At 54.7% G+C, this 19,638-nt stretch overlaps 1 protein-coding gene across 18 annotated transcripts in view; it reads left to right on the top strand.

Annotated features, from left to right (window-relative positions):
• The first annotated feature begins 9,631 nt into the window (after window positions 1-9,631).
• Window positions 9,632-19,638, top strand: part of DTNB (dystrobrevin beta) — a 141,939-nt gene continuing 131,932 nt past the window's right edge. For 11 of the 18 annotated variants that reach the window (XR_014953507.1, XM_085574240.1, XM_085574245.1 and 8 more), the window contains exons 1-3: window positions 9,632-9,719; window positions 10,462-10,540; window positions 16,670-16,761. Coding sequence is in view for 10 of the 18 variants with exons in the window: in XM_085574240.1 (XP_085430366.1) it covers window positions 16,670-16,761 (92 nt within the window). In the remaining 8 variants the exon portion in view is untranslated. The other 7 variants (XM_085574246.1, XM_085574247.1, XM_085574242.1 and 4 more) reach the window with 2 other exon arrangements.

Here is a 19,638-nt window from a genome sequence, read left to right as displayed (position 1 = left end):
GGCAGGAATCTGCTCCCCTGGGCATTCCCAGGGCTGGCAGGAATCTGCTTCCCTGGGCATTCCCAGGGCTGGCAGGAATTGTGCTCCTGGGCATTCCCAGGGCTGGCAGGAATCTGCTCCCCTGGGCATTCCCAGGGCTGGCAGGAATCTGCTCTCCTGGCATTCCCAGGGCTGGAGCTGCCATCCCATGGCCCAGAGCCAGCTGCTGGGACACAGGGGCAGGTGGGAAGCGTTTTGTTCTCATCCAAGCACCCCCGTGGTCAGACATCTCCAGGTTCTATCCAAGATTTTGTATTTCCTGGGTGTGGGGAAAGGCACTTGAGTGTCTGCCTGGGCCTTGTTGGGCGGCTCGTTGTGTTTGAAATACCAAATTGGGCTGGGCTCAGCCCAGCTGAGGGGGGGTGCTGGGGCAGCCCTCAGAGCTGCCTGGGGACACTGGTGGCTCCCCGTAAGGAGGTGGAAGCACCGAGGCCCCGTGTCCCCGGGAGCTGATGGAGCACGAGTCACCCGAGGGCTGTTCTTGCTGCATCCTGGTCAGGGAACAGAGCTGTCTATGTTTTTGATGGAAAAGCACTGAATTCACTTTTAATCCAAAGGCCTTTCTAAGCTGAAGCAATACTCCCACGGCAGTGGGGCAGCTGAGTGGTGCACGGGGTCCTCTGCCTCCCCTTCCCCTTTCCTTCGTACTACTGCTCCCCTCCCCTTCTCCCCGGGAGCCCGGCGCTGCTGGGGAGGAGCAGAAATAATTCCCGGGTGATTTTCCAAGGAACAAGAGGTGCCCAAGGCTGCCAGAGCTCCAGGAGCCTCTGGACAACGCTCTCAGGCACAGGGTGGGATTGTTGGGGTGTCGTGGCAGGGTCAGGAGTTGGACTGGGTGATCCCTGTGGGTTTGTTCCAGCCCAGGATATTCCATGACTCTGTGATTTAGCTGGTGATGACAAGGAAAAGGGAGTTGCAGACTCGATCCCGTGGTAGCAGGAGCGTTTCCCTGCCCGGGGGGTGCAGCTGTCCCTGGAGCAGCAGGAGCTGCAGCACCACCTGCTCTGGGTTCTGCCATCTGAAATCTACTGCAGAGCAGTGACCCCCACTGACGTGATCCCCCACCGCTGCTCAGGCATCCCCTGCTGAGGAGCATTTAGGGATTAGAAAATAACTCGATTCTTCTGAATCTAAAAAATTGCACAAAGTTGTCCCCACGAGCATCTCCCACCCCTGGTGGTGATGGGGTAGCCCAAGAACCCCTGGCCTGTGCCAGTTCCTGCCGCTTCCCACTCCCAGCTCTTGCCTGGGAAGAGGAAATCCTGCATTTCTGTAAGCCTGGGGAGGGAGGCAGTGTGGGCTGCTTTGGAGCTGAGAGCAGGATCTGTCCCCTCCTCCCTCAGGCCTCACCTGGACAGGAGGGAAGCTCCTTCCCGTAGTCCTGGACACTTCCATTGCTGGCTGGGACAGCCCTGGAGAGGCTGATGTGCAGCTGACAGAGTCCTCAGGGAGAGTCAGGGGTTTCTGTGCACACTTGGTCACTTCTGGCCTCTCCTTGGCTCCTCTCAGGCTGCTTTTCCAGGCTGCTGGAGAGGAGGAAGCAGAGGATGAGGAGGGAGCTGTGACCCTGAGCACTCAGCTGCTGCTGGAAAAGCTCTTCAGAGCTGCCCTGGCTCCTCCAGCACCGTCCCCTCCTGGCTGGTTCCTGCTGCTGGGTTTCCCTGGAGCCCTTCCCAGCTGGGCACGGGCTGGGCGTGCTGTGCCCGCTCCCTGGCAGCGCCGGGCAGTGCCATTCCCGGAGCCATCCCGTGGGAAGGTGTCCATCTGGCCGTGCCACCCCGGGAGGGGCTGGCAGGGACACTCGGTGACCCTGGGCACGGAGGTGGCCCAGCTGGCCTTGGCCAGGGTGGGATTGTGCTGGTGGCTCGGGCGTTCCCACTTGTCAGTGCCTTAGTTCCATTTCACGGATCAACACCTGGCTTGGGCTGCCTGGCTGCTGTTTCTTTTGGAGGAATTCGATTCTCGGAGCCCAGCCCGGGGCAGCTCCGAGGTGAGCAGAGGGCACAGAACGAGGAGCTTGTCCGGGGTATCGGGCTGGGCGAATCATCCCTGGAATGGGGACAAAACCCCAAAGTTTCACGTGCTGCAGTTGGGTGTGGGCTGATGCCTTCAGCAGGGAATCCTGTGGAGTTCCTGGGTGGGACCAGCCTGTCCCCCTGCTCAGGCTCCTCCCCATCGACAGCAAATCCACCTCCACACGGGATTTATAATAAAGGGATGTCGTGACCGAGTTTAAACCATTAGACTTTGGTCCCCCAGGAATGAGTTTAATGGCACTGCAGGGACTGGAGGTATCAAAAATCCAGGATTTCCAAAGCCTGATGTCAGAGTGTTTGTGGCAGGGAAAGGAACCTGAGCAGGGAGGAGGTTTCAGTTCCCCTTTTCAGGACACAGAACTGGAATTAGAGCCTGACCAACCTTCGCTTCCCAGCCCCAGACCCCACGGCCAGGCTGTGGCACGGGAGGTGCCGGCGCAGCCCTGGGGGTTCAGGTTCTGAGCCGGGTGGGCAGCAGGGGAAGGAATTCGGTGTGGAATTTTATTTTCCCTCTGGGAATTTACAGGAAGGAGGAGGTTCCAAGCAGTTGCACTGGTTGGGGAGTTGGATTGGGGTTTTGTTTTGTTTTATTTTGTTTTGTTTTGTTTTTTGGTTGCACAAAACAGCTGCTGGAGCAGCAGTTCCTGGTCAGGTCGTTACTGGGAGGGATCCTCTGGGGGATCCTCGGGAGGGACTCTCTGGAGGGACCCTCTGGGGGATCCTCTGGGGGATCCTTGGGAGCGACCCTCTGGAGGGACCCTCTGGGGGATCCTTGGGAAGGATCCTTGGGAGGGACCCTCTGGAGGGATCCTTGGGAAGGATCCTTGGGGGGGATCCTCTGAGGGACCCTCTGGAGGACCCTCAGGAGGGCTCCAAAAGAGGGATCCTCGGGAGGGACTCTCTGGAGGGACCCTCTGGGGGATCCTCTGGGGGATCCTTGGGAGGGATCCTCTGGAGGGACCTTCTGGGGGATCCTTGGGAAGGATCCTTGGGAGGGATCCTCTGGAGGGACACTCTGGGGGATCCTCTGGGGGACCCTCTGGGGGACCCTCTGGGGGATCCTTGGGAAGGATCCTCTGGGGGACCCTCTGGGGGACCCTCGGGAGGGATCCTTGGGAAGGATCCTTGGGAAGGATCCTTGGGAAGGACCCTCGGGAGGGACCCTCTGGGGGACCCTCTGGGGGACCCTCGGGAGGGAGGCAGCAAACGCCGTCCGCGGCGGGAGGGCGGCCTGGGGGCGGCTCTGGGGCTCCGCTCCGGGGCGGCTCCGTGCGATGGTTGCCGAGGCCCAGGGGAGGATGAAGCGGGGCTGGGCTCTCCCGCAGCGGGGCTCTGGGAGCATCGCCTCCCGGAGCGCTTAGCGCGGGTCAGCGGCCGCGGAGGGCAGAGCGCCGCCGGCTGCTGGGAGCGCCGGGACAGGGACCGGGACCGGGGGAAAGGGGACAGGGAAAAGGGGAAAGGGGAAAGGGGACAGGGACGGGGAAAAGGGGAAAGGGGAAAGGGGACAGGGACGGGGAAAGGGGACAGGGAAAAGGGACAGGGAAAAGGGGACAGGGGCAGGGAAAAGGGGACAGGGACAGGGACAGGGAAAAGGGACAGGGAAAAGGGGACAGGGACAGGGAAAAGGGGACAGGGACGGGACAGGGACAGGGACGGGAACAGGGACAGGGACAGGGAAAAGGGAACAGGGGACAGGGACGGGACAGGGACAGGGACGGGAACAGGGACAGGGACAGGGACAGGGAAAAGGGAACAGGGGACAGGGACAGGGACAGGGACAGGGACAGGGACAAGGACGGGACAGGGACAGGGACAGGGACAGGGACAGGGACAGGGACAGGGACAGGGACAGGGACGGGACCGGAGCCGGAGCGGCCCCCGGTGGTTTTTGATGCTTACGTTTGCTGTGCGTGCAGAGCGAGTCGGAGAGCTTATAGTAATATATTTTAAATAATCTATATTTTAGTATCTGGACAGAGCGGGCAAAGGAGGGTTCTGAGGTGGTCACAGGGTACCGGGGGCAGTTCCTCGGCCGGGCCAGGGGGTTTCACTGCAGCACAACTGAGAAGGTTCTGTTCCTGACGTTATTAATGCAATAAAAACGGGAATTCTCACAAAGAAGCAATCCAATACTGTTTCCCAGAGGCTTTTCCTGTGTGGACAACAGGCCTGTAAACATAGTTCCAAAAATCCTAAACCTTTGTCTTTTGCCTTTATAAAAGGGACTTCGATTGGGCTTGAGGGTCTGTACAGCAAAATCGAGGTGACACCATTTGAAAATGTATTTTTACACAAATAATATAGAAAAAAAAATCATATTTTACATAAGAATTTTAAGTATTTGAAATATGTGTATATATATATACTGTATGTACTTCGTATATGCTTTATTTTACATTTTCAATGTATTAAAAAGTATTTGAGCTGGTTGGATCTGAGATGTAAAAACCCCAAAAATGAGGGAAAGGAGCCGGGGGAGAGCGGGTGGGAGCTCTGCGGGGAAGCACAAGCCCAGAGCGAAGCGTCGGGGGAAGGCTGAGCCATAAATCCACCTGGGATGGCCCGGGAGCTGGGCTGGGGCCTCCCCACTGGGAGTGCTGAATCCCAAATGCCATTTATTCCGTGGAATGCAGGGAGTGTTCCTGGGATCCCCGGTGTAACCCGGAGCTGCGCTCGGCAGTCCTGCCCCTGCGGTGTGCAGGGAAGGAAATGTCAGGAAAATTCACCCGCAAACATCAGGGCTTTATGTCCAAAACGGAGACAGAGGAATCCTTTCACTTTATTCAAACAAAGGGAGAGGCCATGGGGCATTCCCCTGGGGTGCCCCAAGTTTTGGAGGATGCAGCCTCCTCCTTTTTATCCCAATTTCCCGGCTGCATTTCCCTTCTCTCTCTCCCCAGTGGCTGAAGTACTTGAGAGGTGCAGACTTCCCAATATGCCTGCTACCAGAGATTTCTCTCTAATCTGTAACCCTCTCTTTTAATTTTTAATTTAGGGTTTCCCCCCATTGTTTCTTTCCTCTTTCAATATCCAATTTCATTTATCGGCAAACCTAAAGCTTATTTGTAAAAGCAAATACCTCTTTCCATTCATCAATCAGTGGAATCCTTCCCATTGTTTCTTTTATGTCCTGCCTTCATCCCAGGCCTCTTGATCCCAGCTTCGTCCCCCTGCAAAGCCCTGAGAGGGAGCAGCAGGCCTGGGGCTGTGTCCTGTTGGAGGTAGTGGGTGTGAGATAAAATGGCAGCGTTGGTGCTGCTGCACTTCCACACAATTGTTCCTTACTCCAGGGTCTGCTGCATCTCCCGGTTCAAAACTGAGCCCGGCTGGTCTCCTGTCCCTTCAGTTCAGGCCTCTCTGGTGCTGGGTGTGGGTTTAGAGTGGAGAAGCTGGGCTGGGAGTCTCACCTTGGCAGGGCGGTGGGCTCTGCCAGGCCAGATGCCAGGGCTGCGATGCCACGGGCAGGGAGCGTGCTGCAGCCTCCACAGGTTCCTCCAGGCCTGCCTCCCCAGGGATGGCGGGCACCCGCTGGGTGCGACGGGCACTGCCTTGAGCCTCAGGGACACAGATCCTGCTCTGTCCCAAGGATGAGTGCCCACAAGGACTCCGTGGCACCTCCGGGCCACTGCCAGCCCGGGTCTGTCACAGGCTGTGACAGCCACGCTGCAGTCGGGGACGTGCTGGGGTGTGGATCAAGCAAAGGCACCTTCAGGTCCGTGAGCTGATTTCTGGGCATTTAACCCAGCCCAGGAGCACTCCCTGGGGGACACACGTGAACATATAAATTTTTAAAATATATATCTAAATGAGTATAAAATTCCACCTTGGTGTCTCAGAGGAGGATCCAGGGCTGCTCCCAACAGCCCATTCCCAACCTGGCACTGGAATATCTGTGCCCTCAGGACATGGCACCAGAGAAAATCCTTCCCTGTGGCTCATGTCCTGCCCCGGATTCTGTTCCTCTTCCTTGCACGGGTTCTGTTCCTCTTCCTCCCACAATGCCCTCTTTGGAAGTGAACACACAATCCTGTAGTTCCTCAGTGTTGGAGCCCTGGCTCCTCAAAGTTTTGGGCTTTCTGTGCTGAAAGGCACAGACCCGCAGGAGAGCTCTGCACGTGGCCTGAAGCCTGGAGAGGCTTCCAAAATTCCTTGAGAGCGCTGGGATTGTGGGTATGGAGTTGGTTAGGAGTGTGTGATGGCACAGGGTGGAAAACTCAGAGTTTGGGGTTTAGGATATAATATATATATGGAGCAAGATGGAGGTTTTAGGGTGGAGGCTGCTCCTTCTCCACCTTCTCTTCTTGGGTGGGCACTGGACACGTTGCTCCCCATCATGGTCCATCTTCTGCCCACTAAAACCATCTGGGCTGAGGCCTTGGGTCCTGCTGGGTTTTCAGGCCTTTCCTTCTGCCTTCCCCTGACAGGGAACAGCATTCCCTGCCTCTACAAGCTGTGGATATCTGTTACATTTCCTTCTGGCACATTTTAAGGGGAAAACGTTGGTTTATTACTTAGCCCTAATAAATTCTGCAGTTCCCTCGCTTCTTGGGGTCCCAAGATTTGGGGGAAAGAAAGAAGCAGGAAGAAATCTGTATCAAGTGTCGGGAACTTGATTTTCCTTAAAATGGAGAGATTCAGGAATACAGGTGTGTAACCAACTCACCTGATTCCTGACAGGAAAACTCTGAATGCAGTTAACAACTCGGTAAAATCAGCAGACTGAGGAACGTGCAAGAGCCTGGGATTTCTTTTCCCTGAATACATTAAAAGTATCAGCAATTTTAAGAATGGAAGTGGGAATAATCCACCCCAGCCCTCAGGTGGCATCTTGGCGGCATCACTAGACTTTAAGTTATTCTCCTTTTTAATCCGTGTGACTAATTAATGGCCCTGTCTCGTTGTTAAGCAAGTAAAACTCTATTTTTCTAGCCAGGCCGGGTTCCCCTGGGATCGCTGGGAAGAAGGAGGACGGCACAGCCCTCAGAGGAGGGGAAGCTGAGCTCCGAGTCGGAGGCATGGAGAAATAACTGAAGCCATGGCACCATCTGGCGCTTTTGCAGGTTGCAGCGCTTCTCCCTGCAGCCCGCAGCAGACGCTTTTCCCGGTGCTGCTTTGGCTGCTGCTGCCTCGCGGCTGGAAACGCAGCCAGCAGCAATCGCCGCCCTCACTTGGTCCCGCTGCCATGGCAAGCTGTTATCCACAGGGATGGTCACAGCTGGCAGTGCCAGCTCTGCGAGCAGTGACATCCCAGTGCCCATGGCAAGCTGTTATCCACAGGGATGGTCACACCTGGCAGTGCCAGCTCTGTGAGCAGTGACATCCCCAGTGCCCATGGCAAGCTGTTATCCACAGGGATGGTCACACCTGGCAGTGCCAGCAAGGCGAGCAGTGACATCCCCAGTGCCCATGGCAAGCTGTTATCCACAGGGATGGTCACACCTGGCAGTGCCAGCTCTGTGAGCAGTGACATCCCAGTGCCCATGGCAAGCTGTTATCCACAGGGATGGTCACAGCTGGCAGTGCCAGCAAGGAGAGCAGTGACATCCCGGTGCCATGGCAAGCTGTTATCCACAGGGATGGTCACAGCTGGCAGTGCCAGCAAGGAGAGCAGTGACATCCCGGTGCCATGGCAAGCTGTTATCCACAGGGATGGTCACAGCTGGCAGTGCCAGCTCTGCGAGCAGTGACATCCCAGTGCCCATGGCAAGCTGTTATCCACAGGGATGGTCACAGCTGGCAGTGCCAGCTCTGCGAGCAGTGACATCCCAGTGCCCATGGCAAGCTGTTATCCACAGGGATGGTCACAGCTGGCAGTGCCAGCAAGGAGAGCAGTGACATCCCAGTGCCCATGGCAAGCTGTTATCCACAGGGATGGTCACAGCTGGCAGTGCCAGCAAGGCGAGCAGTGACATCCTGGTGCCATGGCATGCTGTTATCCACAGGGATGGTCACAGCTGGCAGTGCCAGCTCTGTGAGCAGTGACATCCCAGTGCCCATGGAAACCTGTTATCCACAGAGATGGTCACGTCATGGAGCAGGGGATGCTGGCACTGGAAACAGCCGCTGTGGCGGTGGCTGCAGAGATGTGGGACATGGCAGGAGCGGTGACAGCCTCCCCTGGCACAGGGAACACTCCTGCAGGGGCACAGTCCTCACAAGCCTGGGCTGCCCTCCCATAGAAACAGCAATCCATGGAATGGGTTGGGTTGGAAGGGGCCACGCAGTGCTACCCCTGCCATGGCAGGGACACCTCCACTGTCCCAGGGTGTCCCAGTGCCCAGCCTGGCCTTGGGCACTGCCAGGGATCCAGGGTGGGCACCCTGTGCCAGGGCTGCCCACCCTGCCAGGAACAATTCCCAATTCCCAATCTCCTACCCAGTCCTGTCCTCTGGCACTGGGAGCCATTCCCTGGGTCCTGCCAGGGAACAATTCCCAATTCCCAATCTCCCAGCCAGCCCTGCCCTCTGGCACTGGGAGCCATTCCCTGGCTCCTGTCCCTCCATCCTTGTCCCCAGTCCCTCTGCAGCTCTCCTGGAGCCCCTCCAGGCCCTGCCAGGGGCTCTGCCTGGATCCTTCTCCTCTCCAGGTGAGCCCCCCCAGCTCTGCCTGGATCCTTCTCCTCTCCAGGTGAGCCCCCCAGCTCTGCCTGGATCCTTCTCCTCTCCAGGCTGAACAATCCCGATTCTCCCAGCCTGGCTCCACGGCAGAGGAGCTCCAGCCCTGGGAGCTGAGGGGATGGGTGAGCAATGGCTGTGGCTCGGTGCTGAGGGGACGGCAGTCACTCACAGCTGTGAGGGGACTGTCCTGAAGGATGGCTGCCGTTCATAGCTTTGAGGGACAGCCATGGTTAGCACGGTGCTGAGCTGTGAGGGGACAGCCATGGCTGGCACGGTGCCGAGGGATGGCTGTGAGGGGACAGCCATGGCTGGCACGGTGCCGAGGGATGGCTGTGAGGGGACAGCCATGCTGACAGGTGCTGAGGGACGGCTGTGAGGGGACAGCCATGGCTGGCACGGTGCTGAGGGATGGTTGTGAGGAAACCCATGGCTGACAGGTGCTGAGGGATGGCTGTGAGAGGACAGCCATGGCTGGCACGGTGCCGAGGGATGGTGCTGAGGGGACAGCCATGGCTGGCACGGTGCTGAGGGACAGCTGTGAGGGGATGCATGGCTGTCACGGTGCCGAGGGACGGCTGTGACGGGATCCATGGCTGTCACGGTGCCGAGGGACGGCTGTGAGGGGACCCGTGGCTGACAGGCCCCCGGCGCTCCCCCGGCCATCGCTCCGCCCGCCCCGCTCCCCTCAGGGCGGGCCGGGGGCGGGGCCGCCCCCTCGGCCGCTCGCGCTGCGCCTGCGCGGTCCCGCCGTCCCCCCCCACCGGGTGAGCGCCGCGCGGCGCGCGCGCGCTGCGGCGGGGGCGGGAGCGCGCCAGGCGGCGCTGGCCGCCGATTGGCTGAGGGGCGCGAGAAGGCGGGCCCGGGCGGGCGCGGATTGGCGGGGGGCCGCGCGCCCCCGGCGGAGGCGGGCCCTGATTGGCCGGGGCGCCGCGCGGCGGCGGCCGGGACCGTTGGAGCGCGGCGGCGGCTGAGGCGGCCCGGCCGCCCCTGGAGCCCGCGAGCCGCGGCAGCCCCGGCACCGGCTCGGGTACGGGGACAGCGCGGGGCCGGGCGGGGAGAGCCCAGCGGGGCCCGGGCCACCGCGCTGGGGAGGCGGCCGCCGGTTTGACCGTGCCCCGGTGTTCCTCCCGGCCGCGGAACAGCCGCTGGCAAGGAGCCGGGGTGTGCAGGCTGCACTGATTTGGGGTTAACGGGGGACCCGGGATGTGCAGGCTGCACTGATTTGGGTTAACGGGGGACCCGGGATGTGCAGGCTGCACTGATTTGGAATTAACGGGAGAGCCGGGGTGTGCAGGCTGCACTGATTTGGAACGGGGGACCCGGGATGTGCAGGCTGCATTGATTAGGGTTAACGGGAGAGCCGGGATGTGCAGGCTGCATTGATTTGGGTTAACGGGAGAGCCGGGGTGTGCAGGCTGCACTGATTTGGGTTAACGGGAGAGCCGGGGTGTGCAGGCTGCACTGATTTGGGTTAACGGGAGAGCCGGGGTGTGCAGGCTGCACTGATTTGGGGTTAACGGGGGACCCGGGATGTGCAGGCTGCACTGATTTGGGTTAACGGGGGACCCGGGATGTGCAGGCTGCACTGATTTGGAATTAACGGGAGAGCCGGGGTGTGCAGGCTGCACTGATTTGGAGCTAACAGAAGCAGCAGCCAGGGCAGAAGCAGCACCCTGAGGGGCTGTGAAATGAGGCAGTGTCACTTTTCTGGGGAAAACTGCTGCTTTCTTGCAGGAAAAGCTCACTCGGTGTTATTCGCCTCTCCTTAGGTTGTCGTTTAAATGTCTGACAGAGGAAGTGAGCCCAGGAAAGTGGAAGTTGCCCTGAGAGACTTCTCAGTGTATTCAGGTAACAGGATCTGTTGGGATTGACTGTGGTGTAGACCTCAAGTTTTTTCAGTTGCCTGTTTCTGACACCAAACTGGTACTGACATTTTTCACTTATGACAAACTGGTGTTGTGAAGCAGTGACTTCTGCATTTTCAGTGATGTGTTGGACATGTGAAAATATGAAATAATGTAAAAAGATGGACTCCTCTGTTTAAAATTCCTCCAGAACTGTGTTTGTTGTACAGTACGTCCCTCGTCTGGGGAAGGTGAATCACAGAATTACGGAATGCTCTGGGTGGGAAAGAGCTTTAAACAACACTGAATTTCATCCCTCTGCCATGGCAGGGACACCTTCCACGATCCCAGGGTGCTCCAAGCCCCAGCCTGGCCATGGGCATTGCCAGGGGTCCAAGGGTGGCACTGGCTGAGCTTTAAAGCCCCTTCCCAGTCAAACCAGTGAGTCCCAAGGGAGCAGCTCCCAGGCCGGGCTGCCAGAGTTGGCTCCTGACCATTCCAGAATGCTGTATTTAAGGGGACACATCGTCCAGGACCTCCTGGCAGCTCCGTGGGACACCCTGATTGTTCACTGCAGTTCCTGTGGTGCTGAATGCAGCAGCCCTGCCAGCATTGTCCCAGACTCCCTGGGTTTGGAGCAGGCTAGGGTTTTTGGAACAGTAAATGGCTTTGTTCGTTGGCTGTGCTGCAGCTGATGCACTCAGGCCTGGTTTATCCAGGACCCCAGAGCAATACATCTTTTGGGGAGTGCTGGGTGGTGGAGGGGACTTGGGAAGGAGCCATAATGCAAGGAAAAAGGGCTTTTGCAGCAACAGAACAGCATCGCTTCTCCAGCAGTTCAATTACCTCTCACCAGCCCAGGTGAAGGGGGAGTGAGGGCTCTCAGTCCTGGGCAGCCCTGGGTGGGTGTTCTCAGTTCTGTTCTCAGTTAGGAGCCCTTTAAACCAGGGTGGATGTTCTCAGTTAAACCAGGGTGGATGTTCTCAGTTCTCTTCTCAGTTAGGAGCCCTTTAAACCAGGGTGGATATTCTCAGTTCTGTTCTGAGTTCTTTAAACCAAGGTTGATGTTCTGAGTTGTGCAGCCCTTTAAACCAAGGTTGATGTTCTGAGTTAGGAGCCCTTTAAACCAGGGTGGGTGTTCTGAGTTGTGCAACCCTTTAAACCAGGGTGGATGTTCTCAGTTCTGTTCTCAGTTAGGAACTCTTTAAACCAGGGTGGATGTTCTCAGTTAGGAACTCTTTAAACCAGGGTGGATATTCTCAGTTCTGTTCTGAGTTAGGAACTCTTTAAACCAGGGTGGATGTTCTCAGTTAGGAACTCTTTAAACCAGGGTGGATGTTCTCAGTTCTGTTCTCAGTTAGGAGCCCTTTAAACCAGGGTGGATGTTCTCAGTTCTGTTCTGACTTAGGAACTCTTTAAACCAGGGTGGATATTCTCAGTTCTGTTCTGAGTTAGGAACTCTTTAAACCAGGGTGGATGTTCTCAGTTCTGTTCTCACTTAGGAACTCTTTAAACCAGGGTGGATATTCTCAGCTGGACAGCTCTTTAAACCAAGGTGGGTGTTCTGACTTAGGAACCCTTTAAAGCAGGGTGGGTGTGTTGAGCTGTGTGTTGTGGGAGCTGTGACAGTTTCTGAAGAGGGAAGGAACCACATCTGGAAGATTAAAGCCAGGCCTTGGGCCTGGCTTGGTGCCTGAGCCACCCTGAGCTCCACACTCAGCCTGCCTGCATGGGCTGCTCTGGGGCAGCTTTAGAGAGCCTAAAGAGGGACTCAGATAAAGTGATTCAGGTGATAAGATTGGAATTCATAATATTTTTATTAGGTTAATTGTTTTCCCCTTGGTTCCAGGTAGAAGGAACCATGAATTTGTCATCTCTGGTTTAGTGTTTAAACAGATTTCTATTGTTAAACTGTACCTAAATTTAAATAGTTTTATGGGCCTTTCCCAGTCCTGTGGGCTGTAAGGACTGAACTATTTTAATTTCTCACCTGTGCTTAAATAATACAGATTTATTTAAAAAAAACTTATGTAATGAAGAGTTTTAGGCAGCCCAGATCTGGAAGAAGCAGTAGGAGACCTCAACATTCCACAGCAGGTAGTACATTATATTTGGCCAGGTGGAAACAAATAGAATTATGACAGCAGGTGCCAACTCATTGCTAAATTTTAAGAGTTACATGTCTAAAGGATGTGCTGTGGTTAAGACTTAAAGTAACTTAAGTAGCTGCTGACTGACTGCAAGGTGAGGTATTTTTCAGACTTTGTCAGTGCAACTTTTAACTTTATTTAGGTCAAAGGTTGGACTCAGTGGTCTTGGGTGAACGAGAGCCTCAGTGATTCTGTGATTTAAGAGGTGGGGGGCAAAGGGGTGTCCTGGCATAAAGCAAGCAGGGAGGGAGCTGATGCCCTAACTTAAATTTTTATTTATTTATTAAAACAGAAAGCGACAAAACTAAGGGATAAAGCCCCTTAGTTTTACAGAAGGCCATGGCAAATGTCATCAGCTGGACTTTTACTTCAGGCTTATGTTGTTCTTGTGGAAGGAAGCCCCTTTGTGAGCACAGCTGGAGCAGTTTGGGTGCAGCCAGGCTCTTGAAGCAGGTGTTGTGTGTCTGGCAGCTCAGACAAAGTTAAAGTTATCAGCCCTGTGTAGGTGTTCAGTTCCCATTGCCTGGGGCAGTGGCAGAGAGACTTTTAAATGCAGATTAATGGTTCTGTACTCCTGTACCCTTTCGGTAATATCTAACACTTCACAAACCTAGAATTATTTTAGTTCAGACCTGTGAAGGTGGTGAGGAAGATTTCACACCCAAAGTTAATGTAGGAGGTGAAATTAATGAATTAAAACTGAGCAAGCTGTTTTATCCTGAAGTCAGTTGTGCTGGGGGAAAGCAGTTGCTGTTTCCAGGTGTTCCTCACTGGAATTTCCCTCCTCCCCAGGTGTGCCAGGGAGCTCTGGGAGAGCCCTGAGCTGCCAGCTGTGTGGGACCTGCTCCTGCTGCATCTCCAGTCTGGGGTGATGGGAAAAGGGCAGGAATGCAGCTCAGAGCCCTTCCCAGCAATGCAGACTGCATTCAGAGGCAGCTGCAGAGTTCTCTCCTGTGCTCTGCAAGCAGTGCTGGGGCCTGTGGGCTGGGATGGAGAGGGGAGGCTTCGCCAGCTTCTCTTGGAAGCACGGAGTGCTCAGAAATCCCCTCCACAAAAAGTCTTCCCTTCCTGAGAGGGAGGGGTAAGCTCTTAATTAGTCTGTGTCCAACTTCTTACTGCTCAAAAATCCTCCTGCAGTATTTCCTTTCTCTTACCCGACAGGAGCACTGCTGTATTTCAAGGAAACAATTTCAGCTGCAGGATTTGCTCTTGTTTGCTCCTGGTAAATCCCATAGCAGACATTAATTTCAACAGGCAGGTTGTAAAAAGCCGTTTCTACTCCTGAGGCTGTGGGGCAGTGAAGGAAGATGAGGGTTTGGTTCTGGTTTGGGTGTTGTGGCACTGAGTGTGCTGCCAGCTCTGCGCCCTGGCTGAGTGAGCTGCAGAACAGAGCTGCCTGTGCCAAATCTGTGCTGAGACACTCCGTGCTGGCCTGCAGGGCTCCTGGGGCCAGGCTGAGTGCTTCCCTGGGGAGTGAAAATGGATCCAGAGGGCCGTGAGCTTCAAACAGCACCTTGACAGCAGGGCTGGCACCTCAGTGCCACTGCCACCTCCCCGTTCTTAGCCTGACCTGCAAGTTCCTCAGGGATCCTCTCTCTGCTCTGGGTGCTCAGCTGACACTGGAACTCAGTGCTGGAGCACTTTCTGACACTCAGCTGGGACTTTGGGAGTTCCAAACCACCTGAGTTTCTGTGACTTGATGTGAAGTCACAGAAACTCGGGTGCTTTGGAACTCCCCTGGATTTGAGTTTGTTCTGTTTTGTCTGGAGGGAACCTGTGTTAAAAGTTTTGGAAGGCTTTCAAAGAAACCTCTGATTAAATATTGTGACTTATGCCATCTTTGTTGAACTTGAATCCAGTACAACCTTTATCAGTTTCTGACCAGGTGAGGTTGTTGGGCTTGCCCTGGGGCTTAGAGCAGGGGATTTTTTCTGGAATCACAGAATGATTTCAGTTGTGAGTCCAGCCTGTGAGTGATCCCCACCTTGTCCCGAGCCCAGAGCTCTGAGTGCCACATCCAGGAATTCCCTGGACACCTCCAGGGATGAGACTTCACCACCTCCCTGGGCAGTGCCAAGGCCTGAGCTCCCTTTCCAGGCAGAAATTCCTGCTGCTGCCCACCCTGAGCCTGCCCTGGCCCAGCCTGAGCCCATTTCCCCTTGTCCTGTCCCTGTTCCCTGGAGCAGAGCCCGACCCCCCCTGGCTGTCCCCTCCTGGCAGGAGCTGTGAGAGCCACAAGGTCCCCCTGAGCCTCCTTTGCTCCAGGCTCAGCCCCTTCCCAGCTCCTCAGGAACTCTCCAGCCCCTTCCCAGCTCCTCAGGAACTCTCCATTCCCTTCCCAGCTCCTCAGGAACTCTCCAGCCCCTTCCCAGCTCCCTCAGGAACTCTCCAGCCCCTTCCCAGCTCCCTCAGGAACTCTCCAGCCCCTTCCCAGCTCCCTCAGGAACTTTCCAGCCCCTTCCCAGCTCCTCAGGAACTCTCCAGCCCCTTCCCAGCTCCCCCAGGAACTCTCCAGCCCCTTCCCAGCTCCCTCAGGAATTCTGCAGCCCCTTCCCAGCTCCCTCAGGAATTCTGCAGCCCCTTCCCAGCTCCCCAGCCCCTCCTGGGGCTCCGTTCCCTTCCCATCCTGGGGTGTTCCATGGGCTTGCTGTGACCCCAGTGCAGGACCCAGCTCTTGGCCTGGCTGTCCCTCAGCCCAGTGCCCCCAGCCCATGGCTCCAGGCTGTCCTGGTCCCTCTGCAGAGCTCTCTGCCCCCAGCCCATCCACATCCCACCCCCCTGGGGCTGTCCCTGGGCTGAGCCAGGCTGGTGCCCTCCGTCCCCGTGCCCAGGATGTGCCTCCATGCCCAGGTTTTTCCAGCCAGGATGTCCCTGTCCATCAGTGATTTTCCACCCCAGTAACTGGAGGCACTGAGGGCTCAGTGGGTTGTGCTGCCACCAGCTTTGTCCTGCCTGAACAAACCCGATGGCTTCTTGTGCCTTGGAAAAACCTCTCAGTCCCAGCAGGAATGGCAAGGCACGCAGGAGGGCAGGCTTTAGGATTCAGCACTGTCTTTTTTCCTGAGCTACTGAGTTGCCTGTTTATTTTTAATGAAGCTTCCTGCATTTTTTTGGGCAGGTTTTTGCAGAATCTTCCAGAGCAGCTTTGGATCCACTGGATTTATGGATAAAAAAAGGAGCCATTGACTTGTTTAGAATTTCACTGCAGAGCTGTAATCACTGGGAAGTTACAGTCCCTTTCCTGGCTCCTGGCCATGTGGGTTTTTCCTTACACCCTCTGAGGCTGGAGTCAGTTTGGGTTTGCAGAGATCTTGCACAATCATCTGAGTCCAGCACATGTGAAAACATCAGTGAGAAATCCAAACTTTTGGCTTTTGGGGCAGCTGCTGCTGGAAGGTGCACGGTGGCTCCCAGAGATGCTCCTGTACTTGCTGGAGATGCAGAAATAACATTTTAGGGTACTTTTCATACTTTTGTGCACAGCTGCTTTTGCTTCAGTTACTTATGCTACAATTGGTGTCTAAAATGTTAAAGGTAAATGAGAAGAACTGTCAGAAGTGGTTAAAATGTGCTTTAAAAGATGTTGTCAGTCTACTTGAATGGAAGGTTTGTCTTTTCCAGGGGTCAGATGTGGTCCCCTGAAATCACTTTGAGGTCACTCCTCTTCCTGGGAAAAGGCACAGGGGAACAAACAAAGAGTATTTCAGATTTATTATGTTTGACTGCTGAGGAAAGGGATTGGGAATATGAACCAGGAGAACAAAGAAATGAGTAAGAGCATCAGATATTTTGCATAGACAGAGGGAGAGGAGGGGATTAAATCAGTAATTGTGGGGTCCTTTTTCAAATTAGGAAAGAAAAGGAAAAATACTTCATGTTTTTATTGAAATCTGAGATGAACAAATATAAGCACCTTTATATCATAAGTAAATTTAATTTTATACTTTAACAAAACATTTATGACAGTTCAGAAATTATTTTAGATGGGTTCAATCAAATGTCAGACGAGCTCAGAAGCCCAAAGCAAGGAAGTGCCAAAGCAGATGGACATCAGTGACTTTTTTTGCCAGCACAGGTATGCCCTCCCTTTTTATTCAATATCTTCATCCCAGCTGTGTTATTTATTAAAGTTACATTTTTAAGAGTGAATGCACTGGCAAGGGAGGAAAGCTTTTCCTTGAAACAGCAGGAATAGTTGTTCCTTCTGATCAGGAAAACAGCAGAAAGTCACTGAACCTCCTTCCCTGTGTCAAGCTCAGATCAGCCCATGCCCCAGACTGGCTTTTGGATTTATTTTAATTACAACTTATTTCTGACTATAAATAGCTATGGGCACAATTTTATCTTCATGCAGCAACTTCAATTTAATCAGTGACATCAAATATTATTTCTGCTAATGACATGCAACGCCAAGAATGTGAACCAAGTCAGATTTAATAATTGGTAAATGAACTTTTCTTTCCGTGTTCCTGCTTTGGCCAATGAGGCTGTGGCTCAGCACGAAGCAATGTTTGGAAGTGGTTCTCAAACCCTAAAGGTCAGAATCTCCTTTGGAGTGTTCCTTAAAGGTGGAAGTACAGAATGAAACAAAATGAACTTGGAACAAAACAACTGCAAAGCCAAACTACAGCTCCTGAAAGTGGCTGTGCTCAGGTGGGGTTGGGCTCCTTCTCCAGGAACTGACAGAGCCAGAGGTCACAGCCTCAAGCTGTGGAATTCCAAGGGGAATTCAGGCTGGATATCAGGGAAAAGTTCTTCCCAGGAAGGTGATAAAGTTCTGGGATGGCAGCCCGGGGAGGTGGGGGAGTCCCCATCCCTGGGTGTGTTTAACAAAGCCTGGATGTGGCACTGGGTGCCAGGGTGGAGTTGTTGGGGCTGGGTTGGACTCGATGGTCGTGGAGGTCTCTTCCAGCCTGGTGACTGTGTGTGTGATTGTGTGTGACTGTGTGTGACTCTGTGATTTTGTGTGATTCAATGGTTTTGATTGTATGATTTTGAGTGATTCTGGTTCTGTGATTGGTGTGACTGTGCGTGATCCTGATTGTGTGGTTGTGTGTGATTCAGTGATCCCGATTGTGTGTGACTGTGAGTCTGATTGTGTGTGACAGATTCTGGTTGTGTGATTGTTTGTAATTCTGTGATTGTGATTCTGACAGTGTGACTCTGATTCTGACGGTGTGACTCCGATCCTGTGTGTGATCCAGTGATTCTGTGTGATTGTGATCCTGTGTGTGACTCAGTGATTCTGACTGTGACAGTGATTCTGTGTGATTGTGATCCTATGTGTGACTGTGATTCTGATGGTGTGACTGTGTGTGATACAGTGATCCCGCGCATGACTGTGTGATCCCGTGTGTGACTGAGTGATCCTCTGTGTGTGACGGTGATCCTCTGTGTGTGACAGTGATCCTCTGTGTGTGACTGTAATCCTGTGTGACTGAGTGATCCTCTGTGTGTGACGGTGATCCTCTGTGTGTGACTGTAATCCTGTGTGACTGAGTGATCCTCTGTGTGTGACGGTGATCCTCTGTGTGTGACAGTGATCCTCTGTGTGTGACTGTAATCCTGTGTGACGGTGATCCTCTGTGTGTGACTGTAATCCTGTGTGACTGAGTGATCCTCTGTGTGTGACGGTGATCCTCTGTGTGTGACAGTGATCCTCTGTGTGTGACTGTAATCCTGTGTGACTGAGTGATCCTCTGTGTGTGACGGTGATCCTCTGTGTGTGACGGTGATCCTCCGTGTGTGACTGTGATCCTGTGTGACTGTGTGACCCCATGCGTGACTGAGTGATCCCTTTGTGACAGTGATCCTCCATGTGTGACTGAGTGATCCCGTGCATGACTGAGTGATCCTCTGTGTGTGACCGTGATCCTCTGTGTGTGACTCTGTGATCCCGCCTGTGACTCTGTGATCCCACGTGTGACTCTGTGATCCCGTGTGATTGGGATCCTGTGTGTGACTGATCCTGTGTGACTGTGTGATCCTGTGTGACTCTGTGATCCCATGTGTGACTGTGTGATCCCGTGTGTGACTCTGGGATCCCGTGTATGATTCTGATCCCGTGTGATTGGGATCCTGTGTGTGACTGATCCTGTGTGACTGTGTGATCCCATGTGTGACTGTGTGATCCTGTGTGACAGAGTGATCCCGTGTGTGACTCTGTGATCCCACACATGACTCTGTGATCCCGTGTGATTGGGATCCTGTGTGTGACTGATCCTGTGTGACTGGGATCCTGTGTGACTGTGGGATCCTGTGTGACTCTGGGATCCTGTGTATGATTCTGATCCCATGTATGACTGGTTCTGTGTGACTGTGTGATCCTGTGTCACTCTGTGATCCCGTGTGTGACTGTGTGACTCTGGGATCCCATGTATGATTCTGATCCCGTGTGATTGGGATCCTGTGTGTGACTGATCCTGTTTGAGTGATCCCGTGTGTGACTCTGGGATCCCGTGTGTGACTGATTCTGTGTGACTGTGTGATCCCGTGTGTGACTGTGTGATCCCGTGTATGATTCTGATCCCGTGTGATTGGGATCCCGTGTGTGACTGATCCTGTGTGACTGTGCTCCCCGGTGTGAGAACAAGCCCGTCCGCAGCTCGGGGGTGATTGCCTGAGCACAGGGCTGTCCTTGGAGCTGTCCTTGGAGCTGTCCTTGGGCTGTACCTACAGCAGGGCTGTCCTTGGAGCTGTCCTTGGGCTGTACCTACAGCTGATGAGCTCCAAGAAGAGCGGAACCTGCTAAGCAAGGTCCTGTAGTATTGGCCTGAACCCGGGAGCGCCTGCAGGGAGCCAGGGGGCACAGCTGGGGCACAGCCAGGGCACAGCCAGGGTACAGCCTGGGCACAGCCAGGGCACAGCCGGGGCACAGCCAGGACACAGCCGGGGCACAGCCAGGGCACAGCCGAGGGGCACAGCCAGGGTACAGCCTGGGCACAGCCAGGGT

This window comes from Lonchura striata, chromosome 3 (assembly GCF_050655825.1).
Source record: "Lonchura striata isolate lonStrDom1 chromosome 3, ASM5065582v1, whole genome shotgun sequence".
In the NCBI taxonomy this organism is placed as follows: domain Eukaryota; kingdom Metazoa; phylum Chordata; class Aves; order Passeriformes; family Estrildidae; genus Lonchura; species Lonchura striata.
Note: the sequence above shows the minus strand (reverse complement) of the source record. Positions and strands in the feature narration are given on the sequence as shown.